Genomic DNA, 27432 nt, shown 5'->3' with positions numbered 1-27432 from the left:
ACGACATAACCACTCAGTGGGTATAGAGGGCTCCTTCAATCCCACTGCCACGGGTGACCAGGAATTACCCATACCTGCAGGCGACATCAGATCAACACCACATGGGTCCATCCTCTCCAGGTCTTGGGGTTCCTCACCAACCATGGCTGATCCAAGCGACTCAGCCAAGCAAAGTTCCGGTGCTGATGGCATCCCAAAGTGATCTTTGAGCCTGCGGCGCTTGTGCCGGCGCCGCACACAGGAGTTGGGAACACCGATCCCCAGCTCCTTGTAATCCGACCTAGGAAACGACTCTACAGAGAGTCCTCCAATACTGGTCCCACCCCTTTGTCCGTCAGTAGCCACGGTCTTCCCTGCAGCTCTGGTGGGGCAATCTCTACGGAAGTGCCCCACCTCTCCACACCTGAAACGTACAGCAGGCTTTCGGTCCCGCTCCGTCCATCTGGATGACGGGGTACCACTCCTCTGATGTTTCTGAAGGGGGCAGCTTCCCTCTGCCTTATCAACTCCTCTAGTTTTTCTATCCTTATCTGGAGGGCTTTAAGCTCCTCCTCAGCAGCAACATTTTCCGTCTGGTAATCAACTGGCTGAACATCTTGGCCACAATCAAGTTTCCTCACTTCCTTCGATGGTTAAGACCTGTAGAACTGGGAGTGCTGAGTAACAAAGTGTCCTAGCTGGGCTGTTTCATGTACATTTGCCATCCTCTCCCCCTCTCTTCCAAAATGGCAGGTTGGGGTATCGAGATAGACAGGACTACAAGTCGATGACATGGGGACACTATGATGCTGTGATGTACTGGGCATTGTCATACGTAGGTGTGAGGTTTGATTATCCTCACCTTGGTACCACACAGATTGAGTGTGATTGGGCAGTGGGGGTTGGGCATGTCCACCCCCATTATTCACCAAGTCTCGGACAAAGGTAGTGTGTGGCATTGGGCTGCGGGTTTGCAAATCATCCCCAAGGAGAAAAGGCACACTTAAATCTGCAAGTCTGGACTGGGGTTGTACAGACACAGGGTTCCAGGTGAGCCCTAAAGGCCTTGACATACCATGTAACACACTACCCTCCCCAAAGGGGATGCCCGAATGCAGGCCGGGCATAAGTGTAGAGGGACCCCCCAGGGGCAACCCCCCTCCCATGTGACCTGACATTGACTGAGCAAAAGGTGTGTGACGGGAGTCATAATGCTCGCTCCCGCTGTAAACATATGGTGAATAACCCCCTCCCTGGGATAACCAGCCACACTATACGGAGGACGAGGGTTCAAGTCTGACTGCATGCCCGCCGGGCGCGTGTCCAGGCCTAAAGCCGACACGGCCTCCTCTACAGACATATCCATAATAAAATGTTGCAAAAATTAGGTAAAATCACAGACAATATTTACAAATCAATTCAGAAAGTCGATTCAGAAAAAATACATATAAAATGAACTCACGTACCTAGCAGCACCAAAAATGGCGGCTAAAACCTGACAGCAGTACGGGAGTCTCCGGGCCCCGCGAATTGGGCGCCAGTAAAGTAACCGTATAGGGGGTGTTCTTTACAAGTATTTATTAACATTCAACAATATATACAAACACAAACACAGTGGGTTCTGGCCCGGGTCGACTCCCTGCTCTGCTGCTGTCCCGGACACGTCCGGTCTGCTCGGCATCCAGGTGTAGAAGACAGAGAGTGCGACTACCAGTATCCCGCCATCTGACGTAATAGAGACAGTAAGTCGTACCAAGGGACAGTCGCACAGATACGACACTCATATATATGTTTTAGATCTCTTGGTATTATATCAAAAACTTTTCATATTTGTCATTCTTTTCTGATTTCTACATTGTTTTCAAAATGTTTTTAAATATAGGTACACCAAAAATTGTGTTATAGGCCATTTAGAAGATTACCCGTAAGGGTTATACAAGAAATATGACCCTATGGTATCTTGGCCAAATGCCTGGTAAGGTACCCTAATTTTTGGTGAGGTAACTTGTTTAAGTACCTATACTTCAATGACAAATTCTTAGGAAAAATTATATATTTTTGAGGAACGTGTCGTCTGACCTTAATGCGCATAGAGGATCTTACATGAGCAAATGACCAATCGTTGAATGAATAGCAACATTTACGCCTAATACATGTTTACATTTTGCTTCGAACACGTGGTTCAGGTCAATCTATGATCATGTCAATGGAGTGCGAAATATGAAAAAAAAATTCTTATGAACAAAATACAGTGATTAGAAACTATGAAAGATGTCACGGGCGTTATTAATTTGTTGTTAACTAAAAAAAATATGTTTAATAAAATGAAGCTTGTGTCAAGTTCAGAACACCAGCACTTCAAACGTAAGGAAAACGAGCATCAGTGCCACTACCACACATGAACCCCTGACCCTTGGTTCACACATTTCACAATTTTGGAAAAGGCATCCTTGCTTATCAAAAATGTTTGATTAATGCCAAGAAGAAGATTTTTCAGCATATGAGTAGAACCCCCGCTCTGTGGTACCCCTGACCCAAGGTCCTTGAAATTCAGGAAAAATGGCCCTCACTTATCATCATCTGCTTAATACCCAAGAGCAAAGAAGAAAATTATCAAAGATTTAATGTATTTTCGCTATATTAACAATAGAGACCCATCCTAAGACCAGGACCCCTGACCCTGGAGCCATGAAATTCACAATTTTGGAAAAGGCATTCTTGCTCATCATAACTATGTACTCAGTCAGTTTATTTAATACCCTGGAGTAGAGAAAATTTTCAAAGAATTAATGTATTTTCACTATTTAACTAGAAACCCTGACCCTAAGGTCATAAAATTCACAATTTTGGAAAAGGCATTCTTGCTCATCATAACACTATACTTAGTTAGTTTGTTGAATACCCAGGAGCAGAGAAGACGATTTTCAAAGAATTTCTGCATTTTCTCTATATAATCAATAGAGCCCAATCCTAACACCAGAACCCCTTATCCTGGGGCCCTAAAATTCTCAATTTTGGAAGAGGCATTCTTCCTTATCATAACTATGTACATATTCAGTTTATTTAATACCCAGGAGCAGAGAAGAAGATTTTTAAAGAAATAATGCATTGTCACAATTTTCATTTATTGTCATTATGTTGGTTATGACATACCATAAATTCATTCTCATCGTATGGTCGTTAAGGATAGCTGGTCACGACTGTCAGACCGGTTTGAACAAAAGTGTCGACGTGTGAGTTCATAGCAGGCCGTAGAAGTGAGAAGAAGTGTCCTTCCTTGAGAAAATGTATGACCTGTGTGGTCGTGTAAAATAGTTGTGTGCATTAGGCCTGAATGTTTGTGAGTGTTCGAGAAGCTTTCCTGTGTGGGCTGTAAAGTTGAGTGTTTTTGTTATATTTTTAGATCACCTGAGTAAACTCATGTGACCTATTGCTATTATTGCTATCCGTTTTGTGCGTTAACATTTGAACATTTTCAACTTCTTCTCTGCAACCACTTCGGCACAAAGCATCTATTGATAAAGCATAAATTGTGAACAATTAAACATTTTTAGCTCTTCTCTGAAAAATCCACTGAACCAATTTCAACCAATTTTGGCATATAGCGTCTATGGGTTTTTTCTTTGAAGGGGTGTCAAATAAACTAACTAAATATCTATTATAATGAATTTCATGTGTTAATGGCCCTGCCCCCTGATTATATTGGAAAATGCCTGGGGAGGATGGGGCCAAAATGTGTATTTTAGGGCCCTAGGGACCACTAAAATTCTTTTCTTTGAAATCTTCTTCTCTGCTCCTGGGTAATAAGCAGATGAACTACCTATATAGTTAACATGATGTGCAAGGGTTTTTCTTTCAGAATTGTGAATTTCCAGACCCCAGGGTCAGGGATGCCATAGGGGGCCGGGGGGGGGGGACTCTACTTATATACTGAAAATGAATGGTTTGAAATCTGCTCATTGGTATTAATCAAACATTTTTGATAAAAAAATGTGCAATTTGTGGACCTAGGGTCAGGGGTTCGTGTGTCGTAGGGGGACTTCTGATTATTGCTGAATATTTCTGATTAGTTGATATGCATTTTTTCGTTACCCTACCCTGGGTATGGGTATTAAGGAGGCTAATGATCCAAACAAACCAATTGCCAAGTCCATAGTTATAATTAGCAATGGTGCCAGCCTCTTTCAAAATTGTGAAGACCATAGCATATATACCTTCACTTCACTACTCCTCCGAAACTGTAGACCGTAGAGACAAACCTTCACTAATGTCTTAAGGGTCTTTAGGCCTAACTTCACTGTATAAGTGCAAAAGAATCTGATGACCCCTTATATGAGTTATTGCCCTTTAACTTCTTTATACTTACTATGAAACCTTATATCTTGAAAACTATAAATGGTAGAAGCATGGGGTCAATTTCATTGTGACCCTTGACCATTGACCTTGAATATTTTGTCAAGGTCAAAGGTCAAGGTCATTTCAAAAATGAGAAATTAAGCTCTTTTTATATATCTTTTGTCTTTCAACATATACTTTATGTCTTTGCATGTTCAATATATACTCTCAAAACTATTTTGAATATTTCATTCTTGTCTCCAAAGATTGAACCTCTCAAAAGTTATTGCCCCTTGTGCGAAAAACTGTTATCGCTACTCCTCCAAAACCGTAAACTGTAGAGGCACGAAACCTGCACTAATGTTTGAAGCGTCTTAAGATACAACTTCATTGTATCATTGCCTAAGAATCTGATGACCCCTTATACGAGTTATTGCCCTTTAACGCATAAGCGCTTACTATTAAACCTCATAACTTCAAAAGTATAAGTCGAAGAGACATAGGGTTAATTGCAATGTGACCCTTGCCTTTTGACCTTGAAAAGTTTTTCAAGGTCAAAGGTCAAGGTCATTTAATTTTTTTTTAATTTTCACTTTCTTTCAAGCCATTTCCCTTAAAATTAAATTTAAAGAGTAAAATATAAAATTATAAGAAATTTTAAAAGGTGGAAAGATCTCTTATTGTTCTGTGAACAACTTGTCTCCTAGTTTTTTTTAATTATTTTTCTGCCGCATGTTTTTTGTTTGAAGATTTATGGAAAAGATTTATAGTCCATAAGAATGTACTCTGTAAAAGATTGTTGCAGTTCACCCTGCGAAAATGAACCTTGACCCCTTTCGAAGTAATTGTCCCTTTTGCAAGAAATGCTTGTTATCGCTACTCCTCAGAACCGTAAACCGTAGCGGTATGAAACGTTCACCAATGTCTTCAAGTAATTAAGGGGACTCTTCAATCTATTCATTGCGAAAGCATTCGGTGACCCCTTCAATAGTTATTGCCCCTAAACTTTTTGAATTTTACAAATAATTAAAAATTTTCAAAACGACAAGTGTAGAGATATGGGACCAACAGCATAAGATTTATTGACCTTTGATCTTAAAAATTATGCAAAGGTCAAAGGTCAAAGTCATTCCAAAAATGAGAAATTAAGCATTTTTTACATCTTTTTTGTCTTTTAACAAACACAATCTGTCTCTGCATCATTAATATGTACTCTTAAAACTATTTCAAAGATTTCATTCTCGTCCCTTCAGATGAAACCTTTTAAGAGATATCACCCTTTGTGCGAAAAACATTGTTAGGGTCATTTTCAAAAAAAGTCCACTTTTTTGTCTTTTGATCAGAATAATAGGAAAAACATTCTTAAGAGTGAAATTTTTTTCCCCGTTGGTTAATATACATGGTCATACAGCTTATAAGTTATTTTATGATCATCTCCCAGGTGTTTTATAAAAAATATTCTATGCATTCCGAGTAAAATTTAACAGTAAAACCATGTCACTTCAACAAAAATTTTATAACGTGCTTAGTTCAATGATTCAAAATATTACCCTGTGAAGATATGTACAAATTTTGCACCTCATATTAATTGAATTCTTTTACAGATTAATTTAATATGATTGTTTTAATAGCCGCCCACTAAATACGAGTATTGTGCATTTAACATTCAGGAAGTGACATGTCCTACAAGTTTATGTCATTCTCTCTGTGAAAATGTTAAAATAAAAGTTATCTCACTTTCCTAGGAACTGTTTTCATGATCCACATTATATCATCATTTTCTGTTGTCTCAAGTTTATGAGCGCCATGATTTGAAAGTGAGTAAAGAAAGGGTTCAAAGGTTAAGTTTGTCTTATTGGTAGAGTATAATTAAAATACGTGCTATCTGTGACCTTCATATTATGCAAGTACTCTTTAAATTGTTTATTCTGCTAGAACAATTAGATTAACTAAATTACAAAGAAATGGTTTCAGTGTCTCAATGATGCAAAAAGAGTACTTATACTAACTAACTGGTAATTTATATGAGAAACGTCCATCCTGTTACTGTCATTCCTGTTACCATTAATATGGTAACAGTTACTTGAGTTTTAACAATAAAAACAATTACTTTTATTTTTCTAAGTAATATAACCTTAATAACACATGTTAAAAAACTTTATAAATCATATTGAAATTTGTTTGTGCTTCAAATAGTACCATTATAACTTAAACATGCACTCTTGTAACAGAATGTCAGAAATTGTAACAGGAGGTCATTTCATTTTTATATATCTTTGAAGTTTTATCATTTGTTTTTCTTAAAATTATGAAAAATTTTAGTTTTGCAACAGCATAGAGTACCTTAAATAAACAAAAATTGAAGTGATAAATATTTTAATAGCACTTTACCATTAAATTTTGTAACAGGATGGACATAAATGTCTTTTATTGTCTCGAATTTGCCAGATTTGACAAAGTTTTTTTTTTATTCTACATTTCTTTCTCTTTTCTTAACCAATAAAGTTTAAAAAAGTCAATTTTTATATCAAATGTAGATTTCATTGTCCATCCTGTTACACTGTTTGGTCCATCCTGTTACTGTTTTGTCCTTCCTGTTAAAGATTATTGTTACCAGTATATTTTCCTAGTTTAAATTGCTTTGGCAGAGCACATGTTTAAATAACTTTCTGTAATTGTTTATTCTAATCATAAAAATAATGTACAAGAATGTTTTTTTCAACTATAGCATATAAACACTCTGCAATAAGGCTTTTCATGAAGAGAAACCCGTAGATTTTGCTTCTATTTGGTATATGGTAGTTTGACATGCTTTTAAACGCTCATATATTAGATGAATGTCAGACATCTCGGCATTCAATTATATTTTTTTCATTTTTAACGATATACAATAGATTATTTGATGAAAATTTTGAAATAGAGTTTTACAGCTCTTTTTATGAAAGTTTTTGAATTTTACAAATAAAATGTCAAAATTTTTTAAAAGAAATATTTTCTTTTATGCAATGCAGTGGATTTTAGTAGTTTATTACTGTATTATTCAAATAAAGTTGAAAAATCATAGGAAAACCACTTTCATTTTTCAAAAATATGTCATTCAAAAAATGGTTTTTTTGAAAATGATCCGTTATTGCTACTTCTCTGAAACCGTAAACCGCAGAGACATGAAACCTTCACTATATCTCTTTTGGGATTTTAGGCACAACTTTTATGTTCAAGTGCGAAAGGATTGGTGACTTCTTGAATGAGTTACTGCCCTTTAATGCTTTTGTGCTTACATTAAACCTTGTAACTTTAAATCTTTAAGTCATAGAGGCATGGAGTTAATTGCAATGTGACCCTTGACATTTGACCTTTAATATTACTTGAAGGTCAAAGGTCAAGGTCACCTCAACATTTTTAAATTTTTCATTTTTTTCTTCTTTAAAGCCATTCCTGGCTTTTTTTTAATGAAATTTGATTTTAAAGAGATAAATATTAAATGAAATTGAAATTCAAAGAAGGTGGAAAGACCTCTTATTGTTCTGTGAACAATAAGTCTCCTAGTTTATAAATGCATTACTTATTTGTAAATTTAAATTTAGATACTACATGTAAGTACATAAATCCCACCTCAGCATCCAAAAAAAAGGAGTTCAATATGCAGTAAATCGTGAAAATACTTTAATACCAGTAAATTGTAAATGGTGAAAGTTGTGACGCAGTAAATCAAAAGGCTTTAGCATAAACAAATGTTGGCAGGTAGAACATGATATAATACCAAATAAAGGAAGGAAACAGCTTTAAATATTTATTTAATTTCACACACTTTTACATTGTTAGATTTAATATCGGGGATTTTATTCTCCCCAAGTTCAAATGAGATCCATCGAGATTTTCACATACATGTAGAATGTAATGAAAGTCTTTGCTCATTTTTAAACAGAATAGACAAAAAAAAATCTTTATCACTCGATGCTGAAAGATTGGAGTATAGAAGTGCATTAAAATCCTGAGAACTGTCTTTCAAATAAGGATAGTGCCTGAGAACTGTCTTTCAAATCTATAGTCTCCCTTCTCCCCGACAGTATCTACAATACAAATCCAATTTCCCCCTTCTCTCCAGGAGCGCCCACTTCTCCCTTGTCCCCTTTAGAGCCCTGACTTCCTTTGTCCCCTGTGCCACCAGCGTCCCCTTTATCCCCTGTTGGACCAGTCTCGCCTGCATTCCCCGTGACGCCTTTAGATCCTTTAGCCCCCTTCGTGCCCTTGCTTCCTTTAGAGCCTGGGAAGCCAACGTCTCCCTTGGTTCCTTTACCTCCCTTACTTCCCTTAAGTCCTTTAGGTCCAGTATCGCCAGGTATACCTTTCTGCCCCAGCGATCCTAGTGTGGCTGGGCCTTCAGCACCAACTGACCCCGGTGCCCCGGGGTCTCCTTTGTCTGTGGAGGGTTCACCCTTATCTCCCTTTGGCCCCGCAGGTCCGTTGGGACCAGTCGGCCCCGTGTCACCTAAATCTCCCTTTTCACCTGAATATATTTAAAATGATATTATACATGTGTTCACATACATCTCAAAAGTATCATTAATTAGATATTTACTTTTATTACCTAATCAGTGAATTTTGTTGTTTTATTATAGATTTAATATTTTCGTCTATTCTGTATGTGTTTTCAGTTTTTCTTATCTTTTCAAACCGATCTACTGACTGGCGATCTATTGCCCGGTCAGTAGACTGCGATTTATTGCCCGGTCAATAGACTGCACGTTCTATTGACCGGCAACGTATTTCGAAAAAAAAAAACGATCCGGGTTTCAAATTTAGTTGTTTCAATACTGCACAGACATGGTAAACAATCATCTTATTCATCATTCGACATTGGTTTTAAAAATTGTGTGATTTCAATGGTCGGATATTTTATTTAATGAGAGTTACTTTTAATTAATACAATGACCGGTCCTTTGGGTGAGACCTATCAACCGAGGTCCCGTGTCGCAGTAGGTGCACTGCTGGCACGAAAAAGGTCCCTCTCCACCGGCAAGTGGTGGCGTCTCCATATGAGTGAAAAATTTTCGAGAGGAATGTAAACAATAGTCTATTCAATCAATCTTTAACTACTATTAAAGATGCACCATATCTAGGTATATATTTACAATATGGTACGGGAACCTTAACATTTTTCTGAATATACAATATTGTGAACACTTAATACGGAAAATAAAATTAGGTAATAAAACAATTATTTAATGCCTTAACAGTCAATAGACAGAAAATTTTTCCCTCGGTAGGGAACAGCTCAGTGTGTTCTATTGAACACACTGAGCTGTTCCCTGCACCTCGGGAAAAATATTCTGGTCTATTGACTGCTCAGGCATTAAATAATTGTATAATACATGTTATTATGCTTCTAGAAAGGTAATTAACATTTTCTTTAATCTCTTCATGCAATCAGAATTATTCAGTTCACAAATTGACGTCATCATAAGAGAAAATTAAACGTGCATATCATGGAGCGTTGTCTCTTGTAATTTTTTGTAGTTACAGTTGATGTCAGATATGGCAACCTGATGCAAGGGAGATATAATTCAAATTACTTATGATCTCTGTTTCGACCAGACTCAATATCTAGTATATCTTTTATTTATTTGTTTTAGTTTGGTATATGATTGCTATGTATTCTTGTGTTTTGTATATGATTGCTGTGTATTTTTGTGTTTTGTATGATTGCTATGTATTCTTGTGTTTTGTATATGATTGCTGTGTATTTTTGTGTTTTGTATATGATTACTGTGTATTTTTGTGTTTTGTATGATTGCTGTGTATTTTTGTGTTTTGTATATGATTGCTGTGTTTTTTTGTTTTTTGTATATGATGGCTGTGTATTTTTGTGTTTTGTATATGATTACTGTGTATTTTGTGTTTTGTATGATTGCTGTGTATGTTTGTATTTTGTATGATTGCTGTATATTTTTTGTGTTTTGTATATGATTGCTGTGTGTTTTTGTGTTTTGTATATGATTGCTGTGTATTTTTGTGTTTTGTATATGATTGCTGTATATTTTTGTGTTTTGTATGATTGCTGTGTATTTTTGTGTTTTGTATATGATTGCTGTGTTTTTTTTGTTTTTTGTATATGATTGCTGTGTATTTTTGTGTTTTGTATGATTGCTGTGTATTTTTGTGTTTTGTATATGATTGCTGTGTATTTTTGTGTTTTGTATGATTGCTGTGTATTTTTGTGTTTTGTATATGATTGCTGTGTATTTTTGTGTTTTGTATGTGATTGCTGTGTATTTTTGTGTTTTGTATATGATTGCTGTGTATTTTGTGTTTTGTATATGATTGCTGTGTATTTTTGTGTTTTGTATATGATTGCTGTGTATTTTTGTGTTTTGTATATGATTGCTGTGTATTTTTGTGTTTTGTATATGATTGCTGTGCATTTTTGTGTTTTGTATGATTGCTGTGTATTTTTGTGTTTTGTATATGATTGCTGTGTATTTTTGTGTTTTGTATATGATTGCTGTGTATTTTTGTGTTTTGTATGATTGCTGTATATTTTTTGTGTTTTGTATGATTGCTGTGTATTTTTGTGTTTTGTATATGATTGCTGTGTATTTTTGTGTTTTGTATATGATTGCTGTGTATTTTTGTGTTTTGTATATGATTGCTGTGTATTTTTGTGTTTTGTATATGATTGCTGTGTATTTTTGTGTTTTTTGTCCTCTTGATGTTTACAAATCGTGCTTACTCCACTAAAAAAATCGTGGCTTACGTTAAATTTTTGCGGACAAACACATGAAATACATACGTACATACATACATACATACATACATACATACATACATACATACATACATACATACATACATACATACATACATACAGATGGACGGACAGTCAAAAAAAAACTATATACATCCTACTCTTCGATTACGTGGGAATAAAAATTGTATTTTTATCCACAAAAGTTACATGTTTACAAATATTCTTATTGAGTAAAAAATACTCAATTATCCGTTAAGGATGTTCAGTTTACCATTAACTGGTGTGCTAACTATAACTGAGGTTATATGGTCTTAAGGATGTGAAGCGTTTCCGTTGTTTTCAATGTGATTTACTGCATCTGGTCACAGGATCATGAAACAGACTTAGACTTAAGTCAAATTTTTAATCGCCTGTAAAATGTTTATTGATTATCGAAAACCTCTAGTTCTGCAGAAAACACTTTTGTAAAGTAATATTTATTTTTTTTTCTTTTTTAGTTTGCTTTAAGCGTATCACTGTATACTGTTCTGATTTTAGTTTGCTCTGAGCTGTATTACTGTGTATACTGTTCTGATTTTAGTTTGCTTTGAGCGTAATTACTGTATACTGTTCTGATTTTAGTTTGCTTTGAGCGAATTACTGTATACTGTTCTGATTTTAGTTTGCTCTGAGCGTATTACTGTTTACTGTTCTGATTTTAGTTTGCTCTGAGCGTATTTGTGTATACTGTTCTGTTTTTAGTTTGCTCTGAGCGTATTATTGTTTACTATTCTGATTTTAGGTTGATTTGAGCGTGTTACTGTGTATACTGTTCTGATTTTAGTTTGCTTTGAGCGAATTACTGTATACTCTTCTGATTTTAGTTTGCTTTGAGCGAATTACTGTATACTGTTCTGTTTTTAGGTTGATTTGAGCATGTTACTGTGTATACTGTTCTGATTTTAGGTTGATTTGAGCGTGTTACTGTGTATACTGTTCTAATTTTAGTTAGCTCAGAGCGTATTACTGTTTACTGTTCTGATTTTAGGTTGATTTGAGCGTATTACTGTTTACTGTTTTGATTTTAGTTTGCTCTAAGCGTATTACTGTTTACTGTTCTGATTTTAGGTTGATTTAAGCGTGTTGTGTATTTGTTTTACTGTTTACTGTTTACAAATATTCTTATTGAGTAAAAAATACTGTTTATCCGTTAAGGATCAGTGAACTATAACTTTAGGTCTTAAGGATGTGAAGCGTTTCCGTTGTTTTCAGTGATTTACTGCATCTGGTCACAGGATCATGAAACAGACTTAGACTTTGTCAAATTTTTAATCGCCTGTAAAATGTTTATTGATTATCGAACGAACCTCTAGTTCTGCAGAAAACACTTTTGTAAAGTAATATTTATTTTATTTTTCTTTTTTAGTTTGCTTTAAGCGTATCACTGTATACTGTTCTGATTTTAGTTTGCTCTGAGCGTATTACTGTGTATACTGTTCTGATTTTAGTTTGCTTTGAGCGAATTACTGTATACTGTTCTGATTTTAGTTTGCTTTGAGCGAATTACTGTATACTGTTCTGATTTTAGTTTGCTTTGAGCGAATTACTGTATACTGCTCTGATTTTAGTTTGCTTTGAGCGAATTATTGTATTCTGTTCTGATTTTAGTTTGCTTTGAGCGTATTACTGTTTACTGTTCTGATTTTAGGTTGATTTGAGCGTGTTACTGTGTATACTATTCTGTTTTTAGTTTGCTCTGAGCGTATTACTGTTTACTATTCTGATTTTAGGTTGATTTGAGCGAATTACTGTATACTCTTCTGATTTTAGTTTGCTTTGAGCGAATTACTGTATACTGTTCTGTTTTTAGTTTGCACTGAGCGTATTACTGTTTACTGTTCTGATTTTAGGTTGATTTGAGCATGTTACTGTGTATACTGTTCTGATTTTAGGTTGATTTGAGGTTGATTTGAGCGTATTACTGTTTACTGTTTTGATTTTAGTTTGCTCTAAGCGTATTACTGTTTACTGTTCTGATTTTAGGTTGATTTAAGCGTGTTACTGTGTATTCTGTTCTGATTTTAGTTTGCTCTGAGCGTATTACTGTTTACTGTTCTGATTTTATGTTGATTTGAGCGTGTTACTGTGTATACTGTTCTGATTTCAGTTTTCTCTGAGCGTATTACTGTTAACTGTTCTGATTTTAGTTTGCTTTGAGCGAATTACTGTATACTGTTCTGATTTTAGTTTGCTTTGAACGTATTTACAGTGTGTGAGTCTTACCTTTTAGTGCGATGTCACATGAACAGGCGTTAACGTTGCTTGTGAGAGAGATGATTTTGGCTTTAATCTGTCCTATTCTGATATAGAGGGCCGAATAGTAGCTCTGCCAAGTACTGTATTGAGCCGACGAGGAGCAAGCAAGCGCCAACACCACCACGAACACAAACGCCAGCTTCATTTTTCTTGTACCGACATTCGCTTGGCTGCTGTGAAAGGACTGTATGGAGGCTTTCTCTCTGCATGGATAAATTTAATACAAGGAAAATATCTCGCATACTGTTGCCAACCATGCCTAATTCTATTTTGAAAGATTAGATGTTCTTTTTGCATAAAAAAATGATACTAACATGTACGAGTATAAGATGATATTACCAGATTGACAAAAATAATATTTTTTATTCATTTTTTTAATTGCCTCTTTTTTGATATATAATGTTATAAAATAACAAGAGGCACACGGGTCTTATAGGTCACCTGAAAATTCACAATTCACAATTTTGAAAGAGGCACCATTGCTTATCATAATTATAAACCTAGCATGCTTACTCTATTTACTTAATACCCATCGGTAGATAAGAGTAACAAAGAGAAAATGCATCTTCACTTTATAACCAGTTGTGTACCCCACCCCACGGGAACCACTAACCATGGGGCCACATATTTCAAAATTTTGGAAATTTTTATAAAATGGTTGATTAATACTAAAGAGCAGATTTCAAAGCATTAATTTATTTTCATACTATGTAAATCCCCCCCCCGACCCAGCGGGCATAAAAAGATAAAGATTTTGCTAGATGCAGCTTTCTTCATCATGAATATATATATATTTGGATCATTGGCATAAAACCCAGGAGCAAAGAAAAAGATTTTCAAAGAATAATGCATTTTCACTATATAATCAATAGAGCCCCGCCCCAATACCAAAACCCCTGACCTTGGGGCCATAAAATTCACAATTTTGGAAGAGGCACTCTTGGTCATCATAACTATGTGTTTAGTTAGCTTATTCAATACCCAGAAGCAGAGAAGAAGATTTTCAAAGAATAAATGCATTTTCACTATATAATCAATAGAGCCCCGCCCTAACACCAGAACCCCTGACCCTGGGGCCATAAAATTCACAATTTTGAAAGAAGTACTCTTTCTCATCATAACTATGTACTTAGTTTATTTAATACCCAGAAGCAGAGAAGAAGGTTTTCTTTAAAGAATAAATGCATTTTCACTATACTAGTAGTATAATCAATATAGCCCCGCCCTAACACCAGAACCCCTGACCCTGGGGCCATAAAATTCACAATTTTGGAAGAAGCACTCTTGATTATCATAACTATGTTCTTAGTTATTTTATTTAATACCCAGAAGCAGAGAAGAAGATTTTCAAAGAATAAATGCATTTTCACTAAATAATCAGTAGAGCCCCGCCCTAACACAAGAACCCCTGACCCTGGGGCCATAAAATTCACAATTTTGGAAGAAGCATTCTTTCTCATCATAACTATGTTTTTAGTAAGTTTATTTAATACCCAGGAGCAGAGAAGAAGATTTTCAAAAATTAATGCATTTTCACAATATGATCAATAGAGCCCCACCCTAACACAAGAACCTCTGACCATAGGGCCATAAAATTCACAATTTTGGAAGTAGCACTCTTGCTCATCATAACTATGTACTTAATTATTTTATTTAATACCCAGAAGCAGAGAGGAAGATTTTCAAAGAAATAATGCATTTTCACTATATAATCTATATAGCCCCACCCTAGCACAAGAACCCCTGACCCTGGGGTCATGAATTTCACAATTTAAGTAGAGGACTCCATGTTTATTACATTCATGCCAACAGTTTGCCGGCTTGATGTCCAGGAGTAAAGAAGATTTTTAAAGATTGCAGTAATTTTGGTGGTTTTGGCCCCACCCCTCAAGCCCCGGGGGGGGGGACCATAAAATTCACAATTTTGTTTCCCTTCACCCATAGATGCTGTGTATCAAATTTTGTTGAAATTTGTTCAATGGTTTCAGAGAAGAAGCTGAAAATCTTCAAATGTTAACACACGACGCACGACGGACGACGGACGAAAACGGATAGCAATAGGTCACCTTAGTTACTCAGGTGACCTAAAAACCATGCAACAAATATAACTATAGACAATAACATCTATCTACATCTTACAAGACATTAAAAATTGTTGTGGAGCTTACTATCTACAAAATTTATACATATGAAATGTTCAGTGTTTCTACAAAGAAATGTATTACAGGGGAAATTACATTTTGATTTTAACACTTAATTTAATAGCATGGTATATTTGAAAAAAAAAAAACCAATAAATTCTGAAATAATGATTATAATGCGTCTAATATTGGTTCCCAAATTTCATTAAAATTATCCCAATTACAATCTGAGCAATATTTACATAAATAATTTAACTAAAACTTGATATCGGCTAATCCGAATTTTCTCTATTTTCCTTATATTATAAGGATATATTTGTTTTTTATGCTTCCTATATTAAAACTTTTCTTATTTTCACATGTTACAGTAGTAAAGTAGCCTTATAAAGATACAAAAACAAAGTTTTTATCGTTTATTTAGAGAGATAGAATACTTCTTTTTAATTGATTTTGACTCGAGATCGTACCAAGATTGGAGTCTTTAAAAGTTAAAACATAACTGTAGTTTGAATGGAAAATCATATACATTTTATAAATTTAAGATATAAATATAGAGACAGAAAACACTCCGTGAGAATTCCACATACTCCCTAGAATTAGCCTAGGTCTAGGTTCCCCGTTTGAGCATAGGCGTCCCGGGGGGGGGGCCAAAAAATGTCCCTTATTATCAATTTTACAAATTTTGAAAAATTCTTCAAGTCTTTAACTGTGTAAAAATTATTAGTAAGTTCATTGTTCAATAGTAATTTTGCGAAACAGAAAAGAACATATTTTCATACGCTGCAATTCTGCCAAAAATAAAGTCCTTGCTTTATCTCAAACCCAGTTTACCATTTCCACGGCTTAATGTATTAGACGTATTATAAGCAATATACTTTGAATATTTCATCTAGTCCGAAATCAGATAAGAATCCTTCCTTAATTAAAGTCTTACCGAATTATTATCAAGAGCGTCCGTGGTCTGTCTGTTTGATAGAATGCCCTGCTACAGGATTATAAAGCATGTCTCCCACAACATGATATAATACGCGTGCGCTGGATGTCCGTCGATTATACCCTGTTTTTCGTTATCCGTAGAGGCATGACGGGAAGTATACCAGGATCCAGGCTACTGGTCAAGCCCTGGTCATAGTTTGTAAGTGGGTATAAGATTAGCAGAGCTAACACTATTTCTTAAAATTCATGACTCTGATTTAACTCTTAAGTCAGAAATAATAAAAGCAACCCCGTGTAAATGCCAGCATTTTTTGCTCTTTTTATTTTCTTATTGTGGCTGTATCCCATAGCAGCATGTATGAATAAAACATTTCAAATTTGGGGTTTTACACAGAAATGCGATTAAATTAAAGTTATGTTTCAAAATAAAATCACAAAATTCATCATGATAGTATGTATAAGGGATGCATGGGTCCATTTTTTCAATTAAGAAATAAAAATCTAGTTTATAAACTTCAATGGGAATTGAAGTGGGTCGGAGAGACGCGATCAAATCCTGTGAAGGCCGAAGGCCTTCTCAGAATATTTGATCACGTACCGACCCACTTCAATTCCCATTGAAGTTTATAAACTTGTTATTTATTACTTGTATATACATTTGAGATGGACAATTAAATATTAAATTAAATATATTCGGATATAAATGTTGCACTTTGGGTTCGCCCGTAGATTTCCGTCAAAGTACGCAGGGTGTAAATCGGCTTGAACGGCGGTTACGCTTCGAATTCGTCATGCTAAGAATTCTATTTCGAAAGGGAATATTTTGTTAAAGGCTACTTGAGATCAGTAATAGTGAATAGATTTTTGTCTGGGAATATATTTATTTGTGAAAAATGATCATAAATGCAGAAAAGACACAGGAAACACGTCCGAGAATTGATGATGAAAAGTTGGAGGAATTTCGGTCGCCTGGATGGATCCGATGGATTGAGACACTAGTCCAAGCCAGTTTATTTGCAATCAAGTATTAATTTTGATCAAAAACGTTTAATCTACGATTTCAGTAACTAAAGGTATATTTATTATGTTAACACGGAGACACTGTATATAGTGGAAAGATACCACAAATGTATATATTAGTGATTTAATTTATTAATGTCACAGGGTGAATAAATTAATATTATAATAAATACTATATAATTTTTGTATTATTGATTTGTGACCTAATATACTAATCATTTCATTTTCATCATAATCATCTTCACCTATTTATCGTTACAGTCCTCTGGAATTTTTTGAAAAAAATATTCATGGGGTTAAATGCCTATTGGTTGGTTTGAGAGAGTGAAAGGTCAAAGGTGTTTGTGTCAGAATGGGTGCGGCTTGAAGGTGTATGATTGGTTGATATTTTAGTGTGAGAAGTGTTGTGTTTTTTTTTTACTAGTTTTGAACCAAATACGCATGCTTGGCGCCAAACACCCCTAATAATTCACTCCACCCTAAGACAGCCAGGAGGAAGGAATAGTATATCTCCTCTCCATACATAAAGTCATTTCATTTAATAATGATGACAAATTAAACCTATTCGGTCACTATGGAACGCCAAGACTGTCTTATATGAGGATTAAACATTATATGCAGTGTTTCCTTTATTATATGCGGTACTATTTTAATTATATGCAAGTTTAATTATAGGAAGTAGGTTTTACATTATATCGTGTACAACTTCCATTATATGCAGTACTTCTCTCATTATATGATGTAGATATGTCATTATATTATGTATATCTATCATTATATAAAGTGCTTTTGATATTATATGCGGTAGTTCTAACAGGGGGTTTCATCCCAGTCCAAAAAAATAAAATCCAACCCAGGAATTTCTTGACAAGCAAAAAAAATAACAACAACAACAACAACAAAAATAAAATAAAACATCGTACAATCGCCCAAACTTTAAATACCTATTACTAAGAAGGGGGGGGGGCAATGACTTCTAGTGTTTAAAACCTCTGACTTTTCATACCAATTTAACACAAATTTGCGGTTACCAGGGGGCGGGGGTCTGCGTTTTCCGAGGGGGGTCCAAGGTTACCTTTTTCTTGCTTTAGTATTTGCAAAGACAAAGGGGGGGATGTAATATTACCCCCTAAATCCACGCATATATATATAATGTTTATAAAAAGGGCACACACAAATAAAAAAATATGTTCATCTTCAACAACAGTTGATACAATATCTTTCATCTCTTGGGTAACATAATCTGCCAACCTCTATCTTTTTTTGTGGATACTTATTTTCAATCGAGTTAAAAAAGAACAAAGATTCTTGGAATTGGAAAAAATTAAGTATGGTTGAATTTCAAGCTTGTTTAGATTTCGTTGACTTATCAACTAGATTTATACCTACATTAATTAAAGGAATTTCGAAGTCATGTCAATACTTCAGTAGTTTACAATGAGAGAGAGAGAGAGAGAGCGAGATGCGCTTATTATTGAAATATTTTTATCATTCCATTGTATTAATTGTTGAATATGACATAAAAAAATGGCTGATATTCACTGTCTTTAACTGTACTATATAAATGATACGTATCAGGAAAGACATACGATTTTCAGAGCAGACATTACACGTGCGCAGTAACACCCTCCCCCTTTTCCTAAACATAACTTTTACTATTGAAAATGCTTAATGTTTTTGAATCAACATTGGTATTGGAAAAGGGAACAAGGGAAAAGTGGGAAAAGATTGACTGCAATAAACAAAATAAACAGAACTTACAATGTTGTACATTGTATATAAATGTGATTAAAATGACGAATGACAATATTCAACTGACTGATATATCGAGAACAAAAATTATAAATACTTTGTCATAAACTAGTAATGCATGATACCGTTGAATAATTTCAGTGAATAGAAATTTATAAATGACATTAACATCAAACCTATGAGAATGCTAATTTACATCATATGCTCAAACTGAAGATTAACCTTATTATTCACTCCAAAAATACAAAAATACAGTACACAAAAAGATATGAAGTTAACACTGTATTCAGACAATCATATAAAAAGTAATTACCGTGATTATTTTCCAACTCGCCCAAAAGGTATAAGAATAAACAGCTCAAAATCAAAACAGCTTTTTGTAAACATCAAAAATCGTGCAAACATGGCGGGTTCACACGTCAGAAACATGAAAATTTCTATTCTGATAAAATTGGAAAATATTAATAAATGAATCCGGATAAATTTGGATAATTACACATAATCAATCTTACACCGGCCCCTAAAATATGGTCCTACCTAGAGCATATTTTACAAATTTTCTAATGAACAATTAACGTCTTTTAAACATTTGAAACAATTTAGTCTCTTTCATCGGACTCTAACACAAGACACAGTTTCGTTATTGGACGCGTAAGAATATTCGACACAGTTTTCACTTTCACAACGCGCACAATATCATGTCTGTCCTTTTCAACCTCAAGTACTCGTCCGAGATTCCAATAATTCCTTGGGCCATTCTCAACGATAAGAACCAGATCACCTTCTTTAACATTGCGTCCCTCCTTCAACCACTTCTGTCTGCCCTGAAGTAGGGGTAGATACTCCTTAATCCATCTTCTCCAGAAGATGTCTGCGAGATATTGAATCTGGCGCCATCTGCGTCGAACGTAGTTGTCCGTCTGTGAAAAGGTTCCAGGTGGGCAAGTTTCTCCAGATCTAAGAAGTAGCAGATGGTTTGGTGTCAAAGCGCTTAGATCACTAGGGTTGTCTGATGAAGGTGTCAAGGGTCTTCCATTGAGAATCGCTTCAACTTCACAGAACAAAGTCGTGAGTCCTTCGTCGTCCAGATGAATAGTCTGTTCATGTAAGACGGAAAATATCACCTTTCTTACAGATCTGATAAGTCGTTCCCAGACACCCCCAAAATGTGAGGCTGATGGTGGGTTAAATGTCCAACCTATCCCTGACTTCAACAAGTGAGAATGAATTTGGTCAACGTTCCATGTCTTGATAGCTTCTCTTAATTCCCTCTCTGCACCCACTAAATTTGTGCCATTGTCTGATCGAATCAATTTAGGTTGTCCCCTCCGTGCGATAAATCTACGAATAGCATGAATACACGAATCAGTATCCAAAGAGAATGACACTTCGAGATGGACTGCTCTCGTATTAAGACAGGTAAATATTACACCATATCTTTTCACCATACTCCTTCCTCTCTTCAATTCAAATGGTCCAAAGTAGTCCATACCGACACGAGTGAATGGAGGATCATCTGTTTCCAATCTTTCAGAGGGTAAATTGGCCATTTTTTGATGCATTGGAGGAGACTGGTATCGTCTGCATATAACGCATTTCGAGATAAGGGATTTCAACACTGATGAGATACCAGGTATCCAAAACTTCTCCCGAATGACTGCTAAAGTAGAATTCTTGCCCATGTGTCCTGCAGATCTGTGGGCATCTATAACAATCATCTTAGCCAGTGTGGAATTTTTTGGAATGATCATCTGATGTTTTGTGGTAAAGGGTGCGTTTAGCTTTTCTAGTCTGCCCCCTACTTTAATGAGTCCTTCGTGTAGAATTGGATCTAGTCTAGAAAGTTGGGACGATTTTTTGACATATCCGTGATTGTCTCCGAGAATTTTTAATTCATCTGCATAATACTGTCTTTGCTCATATGCTATAAGTTCTCTTTCAGCTCTGTCAAGAATATCAGTACTGAGAAAGGGAAGTTCCTTTGCCTTCTTGGACTCCTTCACTCTGGCTTCACTTTCCACTTTCTCAATATGCGTGATGCTCTCCTCTGAAGCTCCAGCGTCCATCATTTTTTCTCTTCTTTCTATTTTCTGCTTGACTAATTTTCTCAGGTTGTCCTTGGCTTTCAAGAACCATCCAACCGTGACTTTAAGTCTTTTCCAATCTGAGAAATGCTGAAGAAGTTTTTCAACACCATTGGAGGAAGACTGTATAAGGGTAGTGTTGGTACATTTTTTCACTTCCACATCGTCAACCCCAATGGAAGTATCAATGTCACAGTTCGAAATCCATGTAGATTCTGGTCCTAGGAGGAATTCAGGTCCACGGAACCACAACTGATGATCCATGAATTTACCGATGACAGATACTCCTCTAGATGCACAGTCAGCAGGATTTTCTTTCGTGTTCACATAATGCCATTGATCAAAGGTTGTATGGGTGTTGATAATGGCAAGTCGATTGGCGACAAAAGTTTGGAATCTAGTCTTGGTGTTAGCAATGTAGCGAAGTACTGTTGTACTGTCTGTCCAGAAATGTATTTTCTCTATAGGAAAGTCTAATTGCTCGTCCACAAGTCTGCTTAACTTGACGGCTAGGGTCGCAGCTGCGAGCTCCATCCTAGGAATTGTCATTGTTTTCAATGGTGCCACTCTTGATTTACCCATGACAAAGGAACAATGTACATTTCCATGCTCATCAGACATACGCAAATATATGACAACTCCCATGCCAAGTGTGCTTGCGTCCGCAAAACAATGTAACTGGTATGAAACAGAATGTCCAATATTCTTTGGTTTGTAACATCTTTCAATTTTTATGTCCTCCAGATGTTTCGCTTGCACGAGCCAGTTGTTCCATTTCTTTAGCATGGTTTCATCAATTTCCTCGTCCCACCTTACACCATCTTGACACAACTGTTGGAGTAGGGATTTAGCTGTCAAAACGAATGGCGCTACAATGCCAAGTGGGTCATAAATGGAACTTGTCACAGAGAGTATACCTCTTCTTGTTGTAGGATGGTCCTTCAACTGTATCTGAAACCCTAAGGAATCATCTTCCACGAACCAATAAACTCCAAGGGCTCGTTCAATCAGAGTTTCTTCATTCAGACTAAATTTTTTGATGTCTTCTGCTCTATCTTCTTCCGGGACGGACTCCAATACCTCCTTACAGTTACTTAACCACTTTGTTAACCGAAATCCTCCTTGTTTACAAAGGGCCATCAGATCTTTGATGAGGTATTTGGCTTTCTCCTCTGTATCAACTGATGTTAGGCAGTCGTCCACGTACATATTTTTCATTACCGTATTCTGTATGCTTTGATCATATTCGCCTCCATGTTCCTCAGCAGTTTTCTTCAAAGCATAATTACAGCAGGTAGGTGATGAGACAGCCCCAAAAATATGTACTTTCATCCTGTACTGTTTAGGTTCAGCACTCAGATTTCCGTCTTTCCACCAGAAAAATCTCATGCAGTCTCTATCCTCTTCTGGTACTGCAACTTGATGGAACATAGATTCAATGTCACTTTGTATCGCGATACGTTCCTGTCGAAATCTTAGAAGCACTCCCAAGAGACTGTTAGTTAAGTCAGGTCCTTGAAGTAGTTGACTATTTAGAGACACACCTCTAAAAACAGCAGAACAGTCAAATACCACTCGTATTTTCCCTGGCTTCTTTGCATGGTACACGCCATGGTGAGGGAGATACCATACACGTCCGTCATCCCTTTGTAGTTGCATCTCAGGAACCGGCTCAACAAAGTCTTTCTCAAATAATTTATTCATGAAAACTGTGTAATCAGTTCTAAATTGTTGATTTTTCAACATCTTCTTCTTCAAACATTCGAGTCTCTGTAGTCCTTGAATCCTATTATTTGGCAAGCTCACAGAATTGTTTCTAAAGGGAAGTCCTATTGAGTAATGACCATTCACTTGTTTGATGGACTTTTCAACTTGGCTCAGAAAGGTTTTGTCCTCTACTGAATGTTCTTTCTTTTCTGCTATCATGCGCTCTGGAAAGTCTGAATTAATTGACGCTTTCACTAATTCTTCCAGCTTATTGTCACATTCACAGTACCGCTCAAGTGTCACTTTGTTCACATCATATGATCCTGATCCGACTTCTCTCAGTACATTCCAAACAATCCACCCTAAGCGTGTCTTTGTAGCGTGAGGAGATCCACTTGGTCCGGTTACCACTTCAAATGGAGCATAAGCGTCTGGGACATTGCTGCCAATAAGAAGGCCAATTTCAGCAGCAACGTTTGGGATTGTTATGTTCGATAAATGATCCCACTTTGAAATTTCCTCCTCTTTTGGAATATGTTCATGAGTGACAGGCATCTTGTCTTTTGTATAGATTTTTGGAAGATCTATGAATTCTGTCATGTTCATATCACAGAGTTGTAGGCCTCTGACAGACTGGGATGCTAACTGATAAGGTTCTCCAATTGTGTTCAAAGTGATGTTACATTTCTTTCCACTAATGCCTAGTTGTCGCATGAGGTTTTCAGAACAGAAAGTAACGCTGCTTCCTGAGTCAAAGAAGGCGTATGTAATGACGCTATGGTTCTTGTTTTTCAACTTAATTCTCACAGGAATTATCGCCATGGCTGATGTTTGCTCTCCGGCCCCAGTATCACAACAAGCACCGACATCAGAACTCGCTTTTTGGGTGACGGGTTGATCAACTTTAGAACTTGATGGAACTGAGTTGTTGTGTTCTTCCCTACTGAGCCTTGGAGAATTCAGTGTTGATCTTGATGGGTCATGGAGAATGGTAGGGTGTTGACGCCCACATGAAACACACTTTAGTCTGTTTCTACACTTCTTGGTTACATGTCCCTTTTTTAGGCATCCATAACAAAGTCCGTTATTTTTCATAAAGTTATATCTCTCTTGGATACCGATTTTTTGAAATCTGTAACAATCCATCAACACGTGGCCGGCGCTACCGCAAAATTCACATTTCAACACTGATGCTCCAGTTGATTCCTTTTCACTACTTAGGCTTCCTGATGCGACTGTTCTTTTCTGGTGCTTATCAGGCTGTGTACGTGCATTTCCACTCAACGATGAAACTCCATATATAGGATCATTAGATTTCTTTGCCTCAGTTTTCACAAAGGTCACAAAGTCACTAAATCCTATTCTTCTCTTAGTCTCTTTAATTTTCAGGACTGCAGTTCTCCATCGATCATGTAGATATATTGGAAGTTTTGACAAAAGCCTCTTGATATTTTCAGCATAGTCCAAGATTGACACACAGTCTATGCTTTCTGACGCGTTTTGACATTCTACCAAGAACAATGCAAATTCGTCCAACATTTTTGCATCTTTGATCACAGGCCAATCAAGAGCTTTCTTGATGAACGATGTCACTATCAGTTCACTGTCTCCGTATCTTTCTTCCAACTGCTTCATTGCGGCTCGGTATCCTTTGTCTCCAGACATGTGTGCGAATCCAGATACGACACGGTTCGCTTCACCTTGCGTCATCTGTTCAAGGTAGTTCATCCTTTCGTCATCGTCTTTGGTGTTCGCCACAACCTTTGCATTGAATTGTCTTATAAACCTCCTGTATTCCAATGGGTCTCCGCTAAACTTTTTTATTTCTGGTAGGGGTCTTCTCAAATATTGGACGACATCATTCATAGGGTTTTGATTGTTTTCAACAATGTGTGGAGACTTTGGTTCAAAGGTTTTAGCATTTGGATCCAAAGGGTAAGATAACTGCGAGCCAAATTCTTGTGGAAATCTGATAGTACGTGGTGAAGGTTTTGGAATTAGCAGCCTAGGACAGTTAACACTTCCTTCATCTTCAATGACATGCCGTTTGACAGACTGTTCATCAGAAATGTTTTCGTATTTTTGTAGAATTTCATTTTTAGCCTGCGACACTGCAATTCCTGTATCAATGTCTAACTCCTCCTCTTCTAACTTTAGCTGTAGCTTAGCCATCTCAAGTTGCTTTTTTCTTTTAAGAACAGATTTACGAGCTTCCAACTCGGCCATCTTTGTTTCTTCTTTGATCCTTTGAGAGGAGATGCTTGATGCATATGAAGAGCATGATTCTCTACGACTTTTCACTTTGCTAATCTTACTTCTGACCTCTTCTATGCGAGAGAAATATTCTTCAACTTCTTTCTTAAAGTTCATCAGGTAGATGTCATAGTCATAGTGATCTGCAAAAACCTTCTTCTGTTCTGCTTTATCATCTATCTGGTTTGCAAATTCATCAAATAAATTCAAGAAGTGTTCGTATGTCTGTAACCATTTACTGTATCTTTTTCTCACATCTTCTGTGTCAATTTTGTTTTCTAGCATCAGAGTTTTTATTTGTGTCACTAATGTTTTCAACTTCCTGAACGTACCATAATACTGTTCTTGTTTGTATGATTTACCACTTTCTGTAAGCTTCCTGTTTCTTTCAGGTCGTGATTCTCCAACATCAGATTCTGCAGCTTCCACTTGTGGTTGTTGACCATCTTCTTCTTTAGCTGCCATGTCAGAATTCTTCTAATCACGTCAATGATGTAATGAAATGAGACTGTTTTTCTTTCAATTCTCAAAAATAAACGTCACATTCGTTTCCCATCATTTATTTCCATCAACATTGGTATTGGAAAAGGGAACAAGGGAAAAGTGGGAAAAGATTGACTGCAATAAACAAAATAAACAGAACTTACAATGTTGTACATTGTATATAAATGTGACTGAAATGACGAATGACAATATTCAACTGACTGATATACTGAGTACAAAAATTACAAATACTTTGTCATAAACTAGTAATCCATGATAGTATTAAATGGTATAAGTGAATAAAACTTTATAAATGACGTTAACTTATAACCTGCGAGAATGCTCATTTACATCATATGCTCAAACTGAAGATTAACCTTATTATTTACTCCAAAAATACAAAAATACAGTATATAGAAAGATATGAAGTTAACACTGCATTCAGACAATCATAAAAAAGGTAAATACCGTGATTATTTTCCAACTCGCCCAAAAGGTATAAGAATAAACAGCTCAAAATCAAAACAGTTTTTCGGTAAACATCAAAAATCGTGCAAACATCGCGGGTTCACACGTCAGAATCCTGAAATTTTCTATTCTGATAAAATTGGAAAATATTAATAAATGAATCCGGATAAATTTGGATAAACGAATTACTGAGAGAAAAATTTTGTAGGTTCAAAAGTGCGCTCTGACACATATAAGAAAAAATGAAAACAAAAGCAACAAGCTAATTCAGAGAATTTGTTTCCCCCGCTTAGGGAAAAAGTAAACCATGAGCAGTTCGGGGGTCGGGGGGTCGGATCCCCTTGACTGAATTTGTAGAATTATTAAATGTATGCATGTATACTGAAGCAAATAAATATGCCAATATGGATATAAAGATTTGATTGTTTATTCTTTATTATGTGTATAGAAGATCCTTTTTATATGGAATATTTATCACACTGTAATGATGATTTTATGAGTTTGTATAAGCCAGACCTCATAATTTTTTTTTAATTTCACAAGCTGAATATAATATGAATACTATCATTTAGTAAAAAAAATGTATTTCGAAAAAAAAAAATTATTGAATCGTTCGGCATGCGAACCCGGGCCCTATCACATGTGAAGCGAGAGACATACCGCTAGACCACCTCGGAACTGCTTTACATTGGAACAAATTATATGCAAAGATGAAGTCACATACATGTATATATTCACGTCCGATATTGTGAAAATTTTACACAATGCATGGTGTCTAATTTAACCTTTATTAAACAGTTCTAATAGATGTAATAAGAATATAAAATCCACCGAAAACCTGTTTTATATGTAATAACTCTCCTCATGCCCAGTGCTAAAAATAGCGACATGTAATACAATAAATACTAATAAAACAAACGGGACGGGACACTTTGAGAGGGGTAAGAAAGGTCTTAGAGAGTTTTGGTATAAAATTACATTGCAGAAGCGCAAAATCTTCTTGCAATATCGCCCGGAAAGGAAAGTGTTTCATACAGAGAGAATGTCTAAATTTACGACCTTGAACTTTGACCTTTTGACCTCAAAATCAATAGGGGTCTTCCTTAGGCCATAGGGAATTGTTATGTAAAATTTCATTGCAAAAGCTCAAAGGATTCTCGAGATATCGCGCGGAAAGGAAAGTGTTATAACAAATAGAATTTGCGAATTTATGATCTTGAACTTTGATCTT

The 27432-nt window shown here is 36.0% G+C and overlaps 2 protein-coding genes across 2 annotated transcripts; both read right to left on the bottom strand.

Moving 5' to 3' along the window:
* Positions 1-8359: 8359 nt before the first annotated feature.
* LOC134247189 (short-chain collagen C4-like) lies at positions 8360-13502 on the bottom strand. The gene is made up of 2 exons (XM_062729532.1): positions 13325-13502; positions 8360-8821 (listed from the first exon to the last, which is right to left on the bottom strand). The coding sequence occupies exons 1-2, from the start codon at positions 13500-13502 to the stop codon at positions 8385-8387; spliced, it is 615 nt and encodes a 204-aa protein (XP_062585516.1). The 3' UTR covers positions 8360-8384.
* Positions 13503-19805: 6303 nt separating this feature from the next.
* On the bottom strand, positions 19806-25715 carry LOC134247188 (uncharacterized). The gene has a single exon (XM_062729531.1). The coding sequence runs from the start codon at positions 25713-25715 to the stop codon at positions 19806-19808; it is 5910 nt and encodes a 1969-aa protein (XP_062585515.1).
* Positions 25716-27432: the final 1717 nt, after the last annotated feature.

This window comes from Saccostrea cucullata, unplaced genomic scaffold (genome assembly GCF_032062105.1).
Source record: "Saccostrea cucullata isolate Sc308-1 unplaced genomic scaffold, CSIRO_AGI_Scuc_v1 ctg8657, whole genome shotgun sequence".
NCBI lineage: Eukaryota > Metazoa > Mollusca > Bivalvia > Ostreida > Ostreidae > Saccostrea > Saccostrea cuccullata.
Note: the sequence above shows the minus strand (reverse complement) of the source record. Positions and strands in the feature narration are given on the sequence as shown.

Coding starts and splice junctions, on each gene's coding strand:
- LOC134247189 (XM_062729532.1), bottom strand. CDS start 13,502: ATGAAGCTGGCGTTTGTGTTCGTGGTGGTGTTGGCGCTTGCTTGCTCC. Junction 8,822..13,324: donor ATGTGACATCGCACTAAAAG/GTAAGACTCACA, acceptor AAATATATTCAG/GTGAAAAGGGAGATTTAGGT.
- LOC134247188 (XM_062729531.1), bottom strand. CDS start 25,715: ATGGCAGCTAAAGAAGAAGATGGTCAACAACCACAAGTGGAAGCTGCA.